The 18,014-nt window shown below is 38.7% G+C and overlaps 1 protein-coding gene across 1 annotated transcript; it reads right to left on the reverse strand.

Moving 5' to 3' along the window:
- Positions 1-3,127: 3,127 nt before the first annotated feature.
- Positions 3,128-17,212, reverse strand: LOC127439865 (protein phosphatase 1D-like). Its single transcript, XM_051696134.1, has 6 exons — positions 16,596-17,212; positions 14,516-14,744; positions 14,244-14,368; positions 13,134-13,315; positions 12,751-12,975; positions 3,128-5,429 (listed from the first exon to the last, which is right to left on the reverse strand). Exons 1-6 carry the CDS (start codon positions 17,062-17,064, stop codon positions 5,058-5,060), a joined length of 1,602 nt encoding a protein of 533 aa, XP_051552094.1. The 5' UTR covers positions 17,065-17,212; the 3' UTR covers positions 3,128-5,057.
- Positions 17,213-18,014: the final 802 nt, after the last annotated feature.

Genomic DNA, 18,014 nt, shown 5'->3' on the forward strand with positions numbered 1-18,014 from the left:
TGATAACCATTAGACACTGAGACTTGATCCTGTGAGGCAATGCTGTAATATGGAGGGAAAGAGTGATATAAAGAGCACTGAAGTGTTTTGAATGATACACACACACACACACACACACAAACACACACACACACACACACAAATCATACATTTTATCTCAATGTAAGTACTTAAGAATTTGTGTAATATCAAGACAGATTGGTGGTGTGAACTCCATTCCTTGCTCTTCACAAAAGCATCATTATACATGTAATTCATCATCGTTATTTTCCAACAGGTTAATGGTGTACTATTGCATGATATTTTATTTTATTTCCTTTGAAGATGTTCAGGATTGGCCAGATTTAGCTAACTCCTGAATTAAATTTTGCCCCTAAAGTCCAACTAAACATTTATATTATTTTATATAAAGCTAATACATACCCAAACACAACATTTAGATCATAAATTATTTCCCTTTGCTTTATTTTTGTCAGATTTTTTAAACTTTTGGGGGAATTTTCCTAAATGTTGTCTCCTATGTATAAAGTGAGTTAAAACAAAGTTACACAAATGCATACTGCATTCAAGAGGAGCAGAAGCCGAGAAGTGTTTTCTAGTCACTTTAGCACCATTATGGAGGGTGTGGGTTTAGCTGCAGTCAGGAACATGTCAGATTCACTCTCAGATTAGCATGCTAGAAAAGGCCAAAAGAAAACTATCTGGCGGCTGATGCGCTGTAATGCTGAACTGTCGGTCTACTTCTTAGTATTGAGTGCCAACTAGTGGCTGATAATGGCAGTACCGTTTAAAAGTGAACGTACTCCTTTGAATGGCGCCAAAAAGTATTTTAGAAACACTCAACACACTTAAATTGTACGAATTATATTGTATTAGATAACACAATTTCAAACCAAGTAGCATTTTTTTAAAATCAAATAAAAAACACTAAAAAGGCCTTGGGACCAACTGGTTAAAAATAATTCCAAAAATTGAGGGCAATTATCTCATGGCGTTATTATTTTGCAGTAGCCACTTTCTGTTATCTAATCCTTTCAAGTGTGATTTAAAGAAACAGTTCACCACAAAATTAAAATTCTCTCAACATTTACTCACCCTCATGCCACCCCAGATGTGTATGACTTTCTTTCTTCTGCAGAACACAAATTAAGATTTGTAGAAGAATATTTCAGCTCTGTAGGTCCATACAATGCAAGTGAATGGTGACCAAAACTTTGAAACTCAAAAAAGCACATAAAGGCAGCATAAAATTAATCCATAAGACTCCAGTTGTTTATTTCATGTCTTCTGAAGTTATCTAATTGGCTTTGAGTGAGGAAAAAAAACTAAATGTAACTCCTTTTCCACTATAAATTTTGACATCAGCAGTCTCTTTGGTGATCATGATTTCAAGCTCGATAACACTTCCTAGTGCCATCTAGTGCTCTGCACATGCGTCAAGCACTAGGAAGTGTAATCAGCTTGAAAACTTGATCGTGCCTAGAGACTGCAATGGCAAGATGTGCAGTGTAAAAGGAGTTATATTTTGGTTTGTTCTCATCTAAAACAGATTAGAATGTGTTAGAAGACATGGAATAAACCACTGGAGTCGTATAGCATACTTTTATGCTGCTTTATGTGCCTTTTGGAGCTTCAAAGTTTTGGTCACACTTCACTTGCATTGTATGGACCTACAGAGCTGAAATCTTCTTCTAAAAATCTTAATTTGTGTTCTGCTGAAGAAAGAAAGTCATATACATCTGGGATGGCATGAGGGTGAGTAAAAAATTAGAGAATTTTCATTTTTGGGTGAACTATCCCTTTAAGTTTCCAGATATTTTCTGGGGCCACTGCAATATACATTTCAGTAAAAGTTATACGTTTGAATACTGTCTCATTCAATGATATAAGGATTACCTTGCATTCATGATATGTTTAAACATTTCTGACTACCTTGTTGACTAATACTGTGTCTTGGTAAAGGGATAGTTTAGCCAAAAATATAATCATTCTGTCATAATTTACTCACTCTCATGTTGTTCAAAACTCATATGACTTCCTTACTTCTGTGGAACACATGAATGAAGATGTGAAGTTGGTAGGGTGACCATTCACTTTCAATGTATGAAAAAAAGATTAACTGAATGTGAATGGTGACTGAGCTATCAGTCCCTAACATTCTGCCAAACATCTTTTGTGTTCCACAGAAGTCATACAGATCAGCAGTTGCAGAAATACTCAAACCAGCCCATCTGGCACCAACAATCATCCATGTGATTATCTAATCAGCCAATCGTGCAGAGCATAAAATCATGCAGATACGGGTCAGGAGCTTCAGTTAATGTTCACATCAACCATCAGAATGGGGAAAAAATATGATCTCAGTGATTTCGACCGTGGCATGATTGTTGGTGCCAGATGGGCTGGTTTGAGTATTTCTGTAACTGCTGATCTCCTGGGATTTTCACACACAACAGTCTCTAGAATTTACTCCGAATGGTGCCAAAAACAAAAACATCCGGTGAGCGGCAGTTCTGTGAATGGAAATGCCTTGTTGATGAGAGAGGACAACATAGAATGGCCAGACTGGTTTGAACTGACAAAGTCTACGGTAACTCATAACCACTCTGTACAATTGTGGTGAGAAGAGTAGTATCACAGAATGCTATTCTGAGATGTGGACTGTCGCTGTTTTGGCAGCACGAGAGGGACCTACACAATATTAGGCAGGTGGTTTTAATGTTGTGGCTGATCGGTATATGTGTAAATTCTGTTGCATATGTATTTGTGTAAAATATATGTTGTTACATTCCCTACTACCCAGTACTTATTTAATTACACTTTTAACAAGGACTCTGTAAATAAAGTGTTACTGGATATTCTGTTTATCTCATTTAGGGCCTTAGTAGAGAAGCCCTAATACATTTGATTAATGTCCTTTTTTCTTCTTCTTTCTTTCTTTCTTTCTTTGGGATCTTTTAATTTATTTGGGTAAAATCCAGTAAATGCACTGGTGCCATTGTCATTTAAGGCAACACCACAAGAATTACTTGAACCAAGACATCCACCACAGCAAAAAAGAAAGGGTTCACGTCTAGGGATAAAAAAAATAAAATAAAAAAAAACTATGGTAAAGTTTAATACCATTTATTCCATATTTAACATTAACCCTGACAAATTATTAGAAAATCTCCATCCAAAGACAATGTCTCAAACATGGGGCAACAAACAACCTGGTAAAAATGTGCTGTACAGTCCGACAAACACCATCTAAATATAAGTATATAACCACACATTACTTTACTTTAGCTCTGTAACTGGTGTTGGAAGATGTTATCAGCATTACATTGATATAAAAGGATATTAAATAATCAAACAATATTGAAATACATAAGAAATTTTGGATCCCATCATACAACAGTTACCAAACAAAAAGGCAGCTTTAAAGGGATAGTTCACCCAAAAATGAAAATTCTCATTAACTCACCCTCATGCCATCCAAGATGTGACTTTTTTTTCTGCAGAACACAAATAAAGATATTTAGAAGATCTTAGCTCTGTAATGCAAGTGAACGGTGGCCAGAACACTGAAGCCCCAAAAAGCAAATAAAGGCAGCATAAAAGTAATCCACATGACTCCAGTGGTTAAATCCATATCTTCAGAAGTGATATGATAGGTGTGTGTGTGAGAAACAGATCAATATTAAGATAACAGAACTGATAACAAATCAATATCCCTTTTTACAATAAATCTCCACCTTTGACCAGCCCTGACAAGTAGGTGACGAACAATGCAATTCACCAAAAAACAAAAGAAGAATGTGGAAGTGAAAGTGGAGATTTAAAGTAAAAAATGAATTACATTTTGACCTTTTTCTCACCCACACTTATCATATTGCTTCAGAAGACATGGATTAAATCACTGGAGTCGTATGGATTACTTTTATGTTGCCTTTATGTGCTTGTTGGAGCTTCAGAGTTCTAGTCACCATTCACTTGCATTGTATGGACCTACAGAGCTGAAATATTTTAATTTGTGATCAGCAGAAGAAAGTAAGTCATTCACATCTGGGATGGCATGAGGGTGAGAAAATGATGAGGTTTCATTTTTAGGTAAACTATCCCTTTAATGGATATGACTGGCCTTCATTCATATGGTAATATGAACATGCAATCCCTACCCCTTTTTACATTTTTTGCAAATAAATAAATACATTTGCTTTGCAATCTGAGATTTGATACTGATTATGTCATTATCAAGTTTCATGTCATGCTCTTTGAAAATGAAAAATGGAGCAACTAAAAATTAGAAAAGCATTTTAACACGACAATGCTAATAAATACATTTGAAATACTAATCGAAATAATTAATGCACAAAGAATGTATATTAACAGGCAATTGTGCACACCAGCATCATGGGACAAGAAAATAAATTGGGTATCTTGAAAATGTTAAAAAAATATAACAAGTACAAAAATATATATTGTTATACCTCCAACAATTTGGTCTTTTTCAGAAAATCTGTACATCTCTTAAGCAATTCATGAATGTAAAAGATGTACTTGAATAATGCTGTTCTTTAATTTAAAGGGAGGTTCAAATATTTCATTTAGGAGTGATATGCAGTCTTTGTTTTTATAAAATACCCTCTAAAAGCTAAAAAGGAAGATTGATTTTCTTATATTCAACCCATTAAAAATGAAAAGAAGAAAATAAAATATGCTAACAAAACTGGACTACAAAATCATAGAATAATGCAGCTTTCACATTGTGACGGATTGCTGTAATTACACGATGATAACTCAAAGATTCTTCTCAGAGCCGTTTATGTTCTCAGAGAAATTATTATTTTATATGGAAACGCTCTTAACGCCAGAATAGATCCATGAACGGCAAAATGTTTAAGAACAAAGAAAGCGCTCCAAAAAGACGATACAGAAACTGTGGCACATCCTCAAAACATGGACACAAGCAATAGCGGTTATTTATTCTAGAGACAATGCAGCATATCAGAGACCATGACGTAGGTAGGTTGGCCATCTGTACACATCTCCGAGTCTGTGTCCAATGGAGGATTTTAGCACGCACAGAGAGTTGCTTTGCGATGCTGTAGTATAGGGACATTGGGTGTGTGCTTGGGACTCTTGGTGCTGTTGCGTTTGGGTACGGAGCGTTCAGTTCTTCGGCGGGAGCTGCTGGGGGTGAGCGGGCTGCGTCGGAGCCTCTTCCCCATCGGACAGGACACATCCTGGGGGGACAGGGGTATCTCTGGGGTCCGGTTGCCCTCGTTGGGGCACACAGTCAAGGCAGCTCTGTCACTGAGCTCAACATAAGGGAGGTTTTCCTCTAAAAGGGGCTCTGCACTGAGACTGACTCCTGATAGACCGTTCCTCCTCTCCAGGGCCGGCAAAGACTCGCTGCTGGCTGAGGACAGGTCTGAATCCGGAGCCTGTAAAGGGGAAAAGACATAGTCATTTTATGTTTTATCAGTTTCTCATTATTATATAAAAACTTCTTATAAGCAGTGTTGAGGAAGATAATCCAAAGCAATTGACCCTTTGTTAAGATCCGCCTCTCTTGAATACAGTTGCTCGCTTTGATAAGCTCTGCAGAACTCCCAATAGGAATGAATGAGAGATTGCCGTGAACAATGTGGTTTTTGGCAAAATATTCTCCTAAACGGAATGGATCATATTTTTTAGGTGGGCTGGTACTGTATGAAGAGTGACATTTTAATGCGTATTTATAAGAAGTTTTTTATAAAATAAATTGTTAAATTGCACATTAATTTGATTGAAAAACTGTGGAGACTGTGAATCAGAATCAAGGCAAATGATTATTAATCACTTGAAAGAGAAAAACTACATTTAATAGCGATTACACATCTAATAACATTAGCATAAGTGAACAGAGCTGTTTACAGTTTTTGGATTATTTTGATAATTAATAGTACTCAAACACACATTACTCCCATAGGTGTCATTGTAAAATAGCAAACGCGTGTCAGATTAATGGCAGCAGGGCAACAGTTGCTAAGACAGGATTGGTCAGAAGCGCTTATAAGGCGGGGCTTTGCGCAGGGTCAGTTGAATTATAGTCAAGCTACCCTTTTTTAAAAAGGTAGTTAGCTAAACTACAAGTTACACAAAAAAATTTAGTTATCAATACTCTCTAATACTGATAGTTACCATAGGACAGAAATAAAGGCAATTCTTTATTGAAATTCCTACTTTACAAACAACATTTTTTGAAGAATATCTCAGTTCTGTGGGTCCTCACAATGCCAGTGAATTGTGGCCAGAACTTTGAAGCTCCAAAAAGCACATAAAGGCAGCATAAAATTAATCCATACGACTCCAATGATTTAATCCATGTCTTCAGAAGTGATATGATAGGTGTGTGACAGACAAAGATCAATATTTAAGTCCCTTTTTACAATAAATCTCCACTTTCACTTCCTGAATGTACCACGTTACTTTTTTGTTAGTAAAGTTAATGTTCTTATCACAGGGTTCGTACAGATGCTTCAAAGTTGAATTCAAGGACTTTTCAAGCACATTTTTATTTGTTTTCAATGACTATGCTTGTGATGTCATTAAAACAATTTATTTGTTCATTTTAAATAAAAATATTTTATTCATTCAGTTAATATATTTTTTATAAAACACCACTTATCACAAGTACAACATATCTCAATGTGCATCTTTAACTACATATTCTCACAGTAACAATTCTTGGTTCATTCATGACGAAATTGATGTGTTATTGTAGTGTGCTCCCTTAAAACGCACTTCGCTTTCCAACAAAAGTGAATAACCGGGTCCTTAAACAGTAGTCCATATGACTCGTGCTATGTTCCATGTTTTCTAGTCACACAACAGATTTAAATGAGAACTGACCAAATGGGTCATTCTCAAAAAATGTTGACTTTCCAAATTTTCCATTCATTTCAGTTCTTGCCTATAAACAGAGAGTAAACATTCTGTAACATGTTGACATTTTTTTTATTCATATAAGACAACTTGGCTGTTGTTCTTTTATTATTTAATTTTGTTTCACAAAGTTAACACTATGTTAACACTAATGAGGGTTAAATGGGTTACAACAAAAACATTTGTGTGAAAATATTGCAGTTAAAATGTGAATTAATAACTTTGTAACATGCTGGGAAAAATCACTATATGCATATTTAAGCAGCCTCTACAGCTCATTCGAATCTACAGCACGACCAGTGTTGTGCGGTTCCCAAACGAATGAATATTTAGGGCTTTAACCCTCCTCAAATTCATCTCAGCCCCCATAAAAATCTGTGACTTTACAAACAAGCAGTTTTAAACAACTATAGCTGCAAACAGAATTTTATTTTTATTTGTTAATGTAACAGGGTGGGCAAGAAGGCGGCGGGAACCGGCTGAACAGTCAACGTAAATTTTAATGATATAAATGAACTTAAAACAACATAAAACATAAAAGAAACACAGATGCACACAATGCGGCCGCGTACGTCTCTCTCTCTCTCTCTCTCTGGAACTGGCACCTCTGGCTCGTCTTTATCCCCCTCCCGGCTGATTAGCCCGATTCAGGGCCGGCCGTGTGTCCTCACGGCCCCACCCCGCCCTCCTCCTCGTCACACTCCTCCATCGCCTGACTCAGGTCGGGGAAACCCCCGGCATGATGCACTCCCCTCCCTTCCCTTCCTGGGGGGGGGGGGGCAGCGTTGCCCTTCCAGCCGTCCTTCTGCCGGCAGGTCTTCCCCGCCTTTCTGGAGCCCTGGGAGAGACGAGGTGAGGAAAAGGGGACAGGGAAAGAGCTAGGCGGAGCGACAGAGAGAGAGAGAGAGATGAGATTGAGAGAAAACTTGCTCGCTGGTTCTCGGACATGCTGTCGCCCGATCCTCAACCACTCCTCCGCCCTCTGGTGGACAACAGCTCACTCCTCCCCCGACGGACGGCAGCGAGCCCTCCGACCCTTGACAGATGGAACCGCTCCTCCCCTTCTCGGCAGATGGCAGCATTTCCTCCGGCTGTCGGCGGCCGGCAGCAACCCCTCCGTCCCCAGGCAGACGGCCGTGACTGCTCCTTTGGCGGACAGCAGCAGCGAGGACTCCGCGAGTCCACTTTATAAGTGTTTTATATAGAAAATTACAATATTCTGAATGTACAGTATATTAGCTGGCTATCTTAATGTAAACACAGTAAAAAACCAAACAAAACACTATCTATGCTAAAGAGTGCCGTGCATTAAATGTGCACATCTAATAGTGTCACTGGGGGCTGGGGCCCCCTAAGATCGAAATCCTAGAATCGCTTTTGGTTGAAATCTTAAATTAATTCATTATTTTGCAACAAAATGCGGAGGGCAATAAATGTAATAAAATTGCATTTATTTCCAAACATATCTTCCTTTAAATAAGAATCGTTAATAGCACAATTAAGGAACTGGAATTGTTAAGAAGAATCAGAACCAGAATAATTCAATTCCTTACGATTCCCATCTCTAGTTAAAAGTAAGAGAAAGTAACGGGCATGGAAAGATTCAAACTGCAAACAAAAGGACAACAACCCCCCAAAACGACAAAATACAAATAAACCGAGCCTAATGTCTGGTCTTCATCACAACTTTACAATAGTGTAAACGTGTCATGGTGCTCTTCTGCATTCTCTTGCCCTGTTCTTTATGTTTCACTTCCCCTCTATCAAAATCATAACAGCACCAGTGGGGCAAACAGGAACAAAAGATCAAAGCAGCCTCCCTAAACCTCAAATCCACTCAACTTAAAAGGATTAAAAACACAAACATCTGTCCACTCTCCAACCCAAAGCAAAAACAGCCGAAAGCAGCTGGAGGATTCATGCTTCAAACACGCTGGAGCCAAACAAACACGGAGACATGGCTTCCATCGGAACCGCTCTGACAATGGAGGCCTCGATAGGGAGGCGAAGAAAGAGAGAAAAAAAAAGAGTGAGAAGATAAAGGCGCTTGAAGGAAGGCAAGCAGGGCCAATGAACAGCATGTCCGAGTCTCTTTTTGTGGGCACAGAGCCAAAGAGTGGCTAATGTGAAGATGAACTCTGTCGAAGGTCTTATCTGAAAAGTTCTGATTAGTTGTGCGTTCTGGACAGTGTAAAAACATCTTTTGAAGTTCAGGCTTTTCATGAACTCCTGTTTTTGTCCGTGCAAGTACAAGTTTAAAGGTTTTCATACTAGTAAATAAACTCTTTCGGAGCTGTGGCCTAGTGGTTAGCATGTGTTCCACAGCTTGAGCGGTGTAGTGCGTAGTATGAGTCTGGCTCATGTCACTTACTGAACTTTGTCACATTTGGCTGAATGAAGAATGAGTACGTGTGACTACAATTTTGACTGGTACTGTATATAGGACTGTTGTGATTATTAAATATCGCCAGAACAATGATTATTGTGCACTTCAAATTACAATTACATTTTACTATCCAAATAAGGGAATTTTAAGTTAAAATAAAAATGTTTTTGTGTCTCATTTTCCAGTATTATTGCATTATGTGAGCACTACAAATGTACTCCGACCGTCTCACTGACCCAAACCATGGACTACGCTCAGAGCAGCTCCTGAAGAGCGTGTGAAGATTAGCCGCTTCGCTTCTTTTGCGCCAAACTCCTTTCACTTTAATTTTACATTCACGTAAGGCAAATGTTCTTGGTCGCTGCTGGTTTATACACGCGGTGTTAATGACAAGCAGTGAAACAGAGGAGGAAACACCTGCTTATTCTGTTTCTGTGGAGATGATAGAATGAAGAAACATGTTTAAAAACAGAATCTCAAAGATCTTCCTTCATGCAAAATAAGGGCTCGTAGATTTAATCAGAGAGCCTTAAATTAACGTGTGAAAGTGCAGATTTTAGGACAAGAATATTTTACTATTGTGTAATATAATATATAGTTGAAGAAAAAAAGTTTACATATACCTTAGCCAAATACATTTAAACTCAGTTTTTCACAATTCCTGACATTTAATCATAGAAAACATTCACTGTCTTAGGTCAGTTAGGATCACTACTTTATTTTAAGAATGTGAAATGTCAGAATAATAGTAGAGAGAATGATTTATTTCAGCTTTTATTTATTTCATCACATTCCCGGTGAGTCAGAAGTTTATATGCACTTTGTTAGTATTTGGTAGCATTGCCTATAAATTGTTTAACTTGGGTCAAACATTTTGGGTAGCCTTCCACAAGCTTCTCACAATAAGTTGCTGGAATTTTGGCCCATTCCTCCAGACAGAACTGGTGTAACTGAGTCAGGTTTGTAGGCCTCCTTGTTCGAACACGCTTTCTCAGTTCTGCCCACAAATTTTATATCAGATTGAGGTCAGGGCTTTGTGATGGTCACTCCAATACCTTGAATTTTTTGTCCTTAAGCCATTTTGCCACAATTTTGGAGGTATGCTTGGGGTCATTGTCCATTTGGAAGACCCATTTGCAACCGAACTTTAACTTCCTGGCTGATGTCTTGAGATGTTGCATCAATATATCCACATATTTTCCTTCCTCATGATGTCATCTATTTTGTGAAGTCCACCAGTCCGTCCTGCAGCAAAGCACCCCCACAACATGATGCTGCCACCCCCATGCTAAACGGTTGGGATGGTGTTCTTCGGCTTGCAAGCCTCACCCTTTTTCCTCCAAACATAACAATGGTCATTATGGCCAAACAGTTCAAATTTTGTTTCATCAGACCAGAGGACATTTCTCGAAAAAGTAAGATCTTTGTCCCCATGTGCACTTGCAAACTGTAGTCTGGCTTTTTTACTGCAGTTTTGGAGCACTGGTTTCTTCCTTGCTGAGCAGCCTTTCAGATTATGTCTATATAGGACTCGTTTTACTGTAGATATAGATACTTGTCTACCTGTTTCCTCCAGCATCTTCACAAGGTCCATTGCTGTTGTTCTGGGATTGATTTGCACTTTTCACACCAAACTACATTAATCTCCAGGAGACAGAATGCATCTCCTTCCTGAGTGGTATGATGGCTGCATGGACCCATGGTGTTTATACTTGCGTTTATATTAACGTGGTACCTTCAGGCATTTGGAAATTGCTCCCAAGGATGAACCAGGGGTCTTGGCTGATTTCTTATGATTTTCCCATGATGTCAAGCAAAGAAGCACTGAGTTTGAAGGCAGGCATTAAAATACATCCACAGGTACACCTCCAATTCAATACACATCCTATCAGAAGCTAACTGGTTAATTCTCTAAAAGCTTGAAATAATTTTCTGGAATTTTCCAAGCTGCTTAAAGGCATAGTTAACTTAATGTATGTAAACTTCTGACCCACTGGAATTCTGATATAGTCAAATAAAAGTGAAACAGCCTGTCTGTAAACAATTGTTGGGAAAATTACTTGTGTCATGTACAAAGTAGATGTCCTAAACGACTTGCCAAAACTATAGTTTGCTCATATTAAATCTGTGGAGTGGTTAAAAAATGAGTTTTAATGACTTCAACCTAAGTGTATGTAAACTTCTGATTTCAACTGTAATTAGGGCTGTCACTCGCTTAAAATCTGTAATCAAATTAATTACATGATATGCCAATTAATTAAATTAATCGCATGTGAAATTGCTGCAAAAGGCCATCAAATAACAATGATTCAATATGTAATTATTAAATGTAGTTATATTTAAATAATTATAAATATATTATAAATAAAATAATTCAGAACTTTAAAATACATTACATTATTGTGGCAGACGAGTAAAGCATTGATAAGACAACATAAAAATTGGTTTTGGAAAGCAAAATATTTATTTCCATATTATTGATCATAAGCATATTTTGGCCTAAGTCCACTGCAGTTCATTCAATTGCAATTGGTCAATCAGTCAGAGATTCATTATAAGGGCTTTTCTAAGGACGCATTAATGTAACATGTCAGATGGACATTTTTGGAGCATCTCACTTTGGTTGCGTCATGTTATGTCACAAACACAGGGTTTTTTTAAGTCACTGAGTCAAGATAAACGTAGTTTGAAACACACCTTGAGACTACTTGCGCTTAATCCAGCTGTGTTTGAAAGCAAGAATGCGCTCTCATCTTGTGCTGTTACTAGTGTCAAGCAAGCCTGAATGTGGTTTGTCTGTACAGCTAGAGTTTCGCTTACTGCCCCCTGCTGAAAGCAGGTGGTACTTCAAGCTTGAATTGATCTGATGGTAGGAATATTCCTTTTTACGGTCCAGGGACACATTTAATTGCATACATTTTTTTTAAACGTTATTTTTTGTAAAGTTAATCGCACTGAATTAACACGTTACATCGAGAGCCCTAAACATAACATATTGTAACATAATTTATGTTGCTTGGGTTCTGAATACAACAGTGTAAATGTAAAATGGACTAAGACTAAAGTTGACCAAAAAGAGAGACATATTTTAAGTATTCAGAAATATCTTGATATTTTAAATATTCTTTTTCATGTCATTCTACCCCAGTGCAATATAATCCAAGTTTTTAAAGCCTTAAAGAAAATCATATATTTTCCTATTTTATTACATAATCCTGGATAAATATGACTAAATGACTTCTTTATGTGTATAAAGAAAACATTTGTATAACAATTATCATCAAAATCGTGAAAGCCCTAAAACAGACAATTAATTGTCATAAATCGCAATTATTTGTATGACAATGAATCGTCAGTCAAATGTTATAATCTTGACAGCCCTAACTGTATATCTTTAGATCTATGTTGTCTCAGACTATCCGAGAATTGTGTTAACACGTTACTTCTTTTACCTTGATGAGAGGTGTGTTGGATCGGGACCCTGATGTTGGGTCGCAGTGCGGACCCTCTGCCAAGCTGAGTATCACCTCGTCTCTGTGCACAGATAGGTGGGGTTTGCCGGGCTCAGGCAGCGCAATAACTATGACGCTGGTGTTGTCTGCACGGAGCATCCGCTGACGCCATCGCATCAATGCATGGCAGCCTAACCGCCGCGCAACTGACATCCCGAAAGGTGCCTTGAGAGTATATAACACAAACACAAACACACACACACACTCTTTAAGCTGACCATCACCAACAGAGAGATGCCAGTCAATCAAATGCATAGATCTGTCAATAACAGAATATATGGAGGTAGAAATGACAGAGGTATACAGTTAAAAGTAGCACGTACCACAGCTTCATCATGGCTCTGGCACACAGTGACCGCCTCCTGGGGTGGCACCATATTCCAAAGCCCATCACTGCCAACGATGATGTACCGATGCCGTCTAAGGTCAAGGGTCACCACACTGGTGTCAGGCTCTGGAGATACCACAAACTCTCCACTGTAAAAGTCATAACTCCATAGATCACCTGCACAGACACATTTACAGAGATACTTGCAATAAAGATCCCCAAGCTTCATGAAAAATCTCTAAATTGTGATAAAGGAAAAGTTCACCCAAAAATATAAATTCTCTCATCCTTTACTCACCCTTATGCCATCCCAGATGTGTATGACTTTCTTTCTTCTGCTGAACTCATATAAAGATTTTATAAGAATATCTCGGTTCTGTAGGTCCATACAATGCAAGTGAATAGGTGCAAAAATGTTGAAGCTCCATAAAAGCACATAAAGGCAACATACAAACAATCCATAAGACTCCAGTGGTTAAATCCATGTTTTCAGAAGCTATATGATAGGTGTGGGTGAGAAAAAGATCAATATTTAAGCCCTTTACTATAAAATTTCCTCCCTGCTCAGTCAATCTCCACTTTAACTTCACACATTCATCTTCCTTTGTATTTGATGATTCACATTCTTCATGCATATCGCCCCCTACTGGGCAAGGAGAAGAATTTCTAGCAAAATAAGGACTTAAATATTTATCTGTTTCTCACCCACACCTATCATATCACTTCTGAAGACATGGATTAAAACACGAGTCGTATGGATTACTTTTATGATGCCTTTATGTGCTTTTTGGAGCGTAAAAATTTTGGCACCCATTCACTTGCACTGTGTGGATCTACAGAGCTGAAATATTCTTCTAAAAATCTTAATTTGTGTTAAGTCATACGCATCTGGGATGGCATGAGGGTGAGTAAATGATAAGATAATTCTCATTTTTGGGTGAACTATCCCTTTAAGGGCCTATATTAATATTGAGGAAGGAATGGGTATTGAATTTGATTGTGACTAAATTTTACAGGGAACAAAGTGTGCATAATATTTCGAAATACTATATTAAAGCAACAACTTGCACATTGTGACATTGTAATAAAGTGTTTTGATTTTTACCCAGAGCTCTGGCGACAGCGAGGAAGGGGATCTGGTCGATTGGGGTGCTCCTCCTTACAGGGCCATTGTGAGTTAATCTGGGTCTCTTCCACACCACACGGTTCACTCCAGACTTTTTCACAACACTAAACAATCAAAGAGGCAAATTAATAAGGACATTATGAAATGACTGTGTTGGTAAGTTGACCTGTTTGAAGACGGCATGTTATCCAAGAGACTTCTATGCTGAATTTAAAGTCACTGAGTGTGGCAGTGACTCGAGCGTGTCTCACCTGCCTCCCAGTCCCTCAATTCTCTGCTTCTCTTTCGGGAGCTCGGGCTTGTGGTCTTGTGTGACCTCCACAGCTTTTATGACTTTATCAGCGGGATCTTCCCTCACGCCGAGCACGACAGACGAGTCCCCGACATGAGCCACAAACATGAGGTCCCCTCTGATGACCACCACACTGGCTGTAGTGCCCGAAGTGCTGGGGAGGCCAGTTAATGTCTTTGGCCACTCAGCTAAAGAACAGATACAGGGTTAATTCAACCTGAAACTGTTTTTAACCAATCCACTTTCATTGTGTAGCAAGATGAAGTGGGGGAAAAAAGTAATGGATTACTTTTATGCTGCCTGTATGTGCTTTTTGAAGCTTGAAAGTTTTGGACCCCATTGACTTGCATTGTATGGACACACATCATACATCTATGAAAATATCTTAGTTTGTGTTATGCAGACAAAAGAAAGTCATACCAGTTCAAGGTGGCATAAAGTGCTGAAATCAATTATGGTGGCTACATCAATAATTTCAAACCTCACTGGCTGTCACTGCATCTCATGACCAAATGTCATTATGTCAATGAGGTTTGTTGTTATCAGCATAGCCACCGTTTTTATTTCAGCGCTTTATCAATGATTTGATTTGACAGTGAATAACGACTTAAATTTCAGTTTTCATACAAAGTGACCGTATGGCTTCAGTAGACTTGGAATGTAGTGCATGAGTTATATTGATTAGTCCTAATTTTACTATGGTCTTATGGTGTTTTTGTCCTTTTTAAAGCTTGACAGACCAGAGTCTCTATTAACTTAATGGCAAATAAACCCTGAGAATACTTTACGAAAAAGTCACCTTTTGTGTTCCATGAGCGAAAAAATAAAAACAAAAACATATGGGTTTAGAAAGACATTAGGCTCAGTAAATAATGACAGAATATTTATTTTTGGGTCAATATCTCTTTAAAGAAACACAAAGGAACCAAATGAATGCTTAAAGGTATATCTCGTGATGCAGCAGAGGGCAGGAATTTCAGCAAAATTACTTGAATTGTAGTGTTTCCCTTCACACAAAGCTGTTGTATAGCTTCAGACGTCTTGGAATATAGTGTGGGGTCGTATGGACTATTTGTGCTAATTTTATGGTGCTTTTTAAATCCTGGCAGTCCCAGTCTCCATTCACTTTGATTGTATTGAAAAGAGCAGCCTGCAAACATTCTGTAAAATATCTTTGTTTGTCTTCCACGGAAGAAAGAAAGTCATCCAAGTTTAAAACAGCATGAGGGTGCGTAAATGATGACAGAATTTTCATTTATAATCAACTATACTGATTCGCATGTTATTTTAGAGATCAATGGATACCAAAAGAAATACTTCTATTCACCGTAACCATACGAAACCAAAGTGAATTGGTTTTATCTATCAACTGTTCGTTAACCCAAAGCCATCACAAAAGAGAACTGTTTGACTACCTATATTTAATTAAAACCAAAGTCACTTTTAAGGCAAGTGAGTCCACTTGGCGGTCATCTTTGTAATGCACTTGGGCAGCATAAAAGTACAGCTCCTATCTACTTGATTGGGGAAAAACCAAATTCTCACTATTTTTTAGGTTGGCTCAGCTAATGCGCATGCTCGTTCTCGCGTTGATTGACAGGCGATGTGTGCATCTTAAAGCTGATTGGCTCTTTCACCTGTAAGGCGGGACTTCCTTTTCTATATCCGCCATATTGGGCGTTCCAGTTTCTCCCATTCATTTTAATGCAAGTGGTCAGTTTTAGGCTAAACAGTCTTTAGTAAAACTCTCTACAAATTGTGATCCTTCAAACCGATTTTCCCCCGCTTTTCAACAGTAAATGCATAGCGTGGCGCCCTATTTCTAAATGTGTATTAGCCCGACAACCAAACTGCATTGTCGCAGCCGCCGTGTTCATCTTTGTGTATCTTATAAACAGAATAACTCTAGCGAGATTAGTCGGATACCACATTGGTTAATCTAGGCTACATAGAGATCTTAAATTACTCAATGATTAATACAAATAACTAATCGGAGCTATAAAAACAACATGGGGAAAAATACACCTGACTGGACTCACGCAGCTTTTTCCACATTGCATGATGACAAGCGATGAAGCCCTTGCGAATTGCGGCGCTAACTTTCCTGTAATCCTTCGACCAAAAGCCCCTTTGTTTCTTGAGAAAGTCCCAGAGGTGATCTCGAGCGAACAGCGCGGCTTCTCGCCCGCCGTGGCCGTCAAACACGGCGAAGAAGGCGACCGATCTCCTGCTGTCCGGTGCTGCCGGTTCAGTCCCGGGCTCCTCCGTACCGTCACTCGATAGTGTGTTGCTCCACGTTACCGTGACGGGAAACGGCTTGTTTGTGCAGTCCGGCGGATCGCTTTCGGAGTCAGGCTCTTGGTCCGGCTTTGCACCGGTCTGTCCGGCCGCTCGCAGCTCGTCATCGGTAGGCTCGAGCTCCACGATCACCTCCGTTAAATCCTCCATGTATTTCCGTCCTCCTTGTTCAGAGAATACGCTCACGCGCAGCGATAGGTCGGGATTCATGGCCGATCTGAAAGTCTTCGTTAATAAATCAACCTAAAGAATGCGAAAGCATGCTTAAAATGTTTTTGTGAACATTGTAAACATTTATTGATCGGAGCTCGTCTTTTGTTTATTTTCTAAGCTGCCCGTCTTCTTCCTGTCCGCCTCAGTCTCGTAGGAAAGTACTGAGCGATAGAGCGCCATCTGTTGGACAGGACCAAACTCCTTTTCAAAGCCAACGGGATTAAAGGAATAATTCACCCAAAAATGAAGATTCTCTCATTATTTACTCACCCTCATGCCTTATTAGATGTGTATGACTTTATTTCTTCTGCTGAGCACAAATTAAGACTTTTAGAGGAATATTTCAGCTCTGTAGTACCACACAATGCAAGTGGATGGTGACCAGAACTTTAAAGCTCCAAAAAGCACATAAATGCAGCATACCCTCACACCATCCAAGATGTATCCGAGTTTCTTTCTTCATCAAAACAGAATTTAAGACTTTTAGGATTTCATTTCAGGCCTCCTCCTCTAAACAATGCAAGTGAATGTCCTCCATTTTTTGACAGTCCAAAATGCATATTTAGGGTGCATCAAAATAATCCACACGACTCTAGTCGACAAATAAAGTTCTTCTGAACGCAAATGATTGATTATTGTTAGAAACAAAAAAATACTTATATACTTTTTAACTTCAAATGTTCACTTCCGTACATATCTGTGACCCGTGCTCATGAGAGTTTCTATTGTAAACAATGACACGCTTCCTGACTCCTCCTCCACGTGACGTGTGACCTTACCAATGAGCTTGCGTCATCCCTCTCATGAGCACACCTCTCAGAGATGTATGGAAGCGAACATTTGTAGATAAAAAGTATATAAGTATTGTTTGTTTCTACACCCTAATGCACCCTAAATATGCATTTTGGACTGTCAAAAAATGGAGTACATTCACTTGCATTGCTTAA

This window comes from Myxocyprinus asiaticus, chromosome 4 (genome assembly GCF_019703515.2).
Source record: "Myxocyprinus asiaticus isolate MX2 ecotype Aquarium Trade chromosome 4, UBuf_Myxa_2, whole genome shotgun sequence".
NCBI classification, from domain to species: Eukaryota; Metazoa; Chordata; class Actinopteri; order Cypriniformes; family Catostomidae; genus Myxocyprinus; species Myxocyprinus asiaticus.

What these genes read in the sequence shown, in the direction of transcription:
- LOC127439865 (XM_051696134.1), bottom strand. Translation starts at nt 17,064, where the DNA reads ATGAATCCCGACCTATCGCTGCGCGTGAGCGTATTCTCTGAACAAGGA. An exon ending in CGCTGTCGCCAGAGCTCTGG is followed by an intron (nt 13,316 to 14,243) that starts GTAAAAATCAAA and finishes GTGTCTGTGCAG; the next exon opens with GTGATCTATGGAGTTATGAC. An exon ending in AGAGCCATGATGAAGCTGTG is followed by an intron (nt 12,976 to 13,133) that starts GTACGTGCTACT and finishes TATACTCTCAAG; the next exon opens with GCACCTTTCGGGATGTCAGT.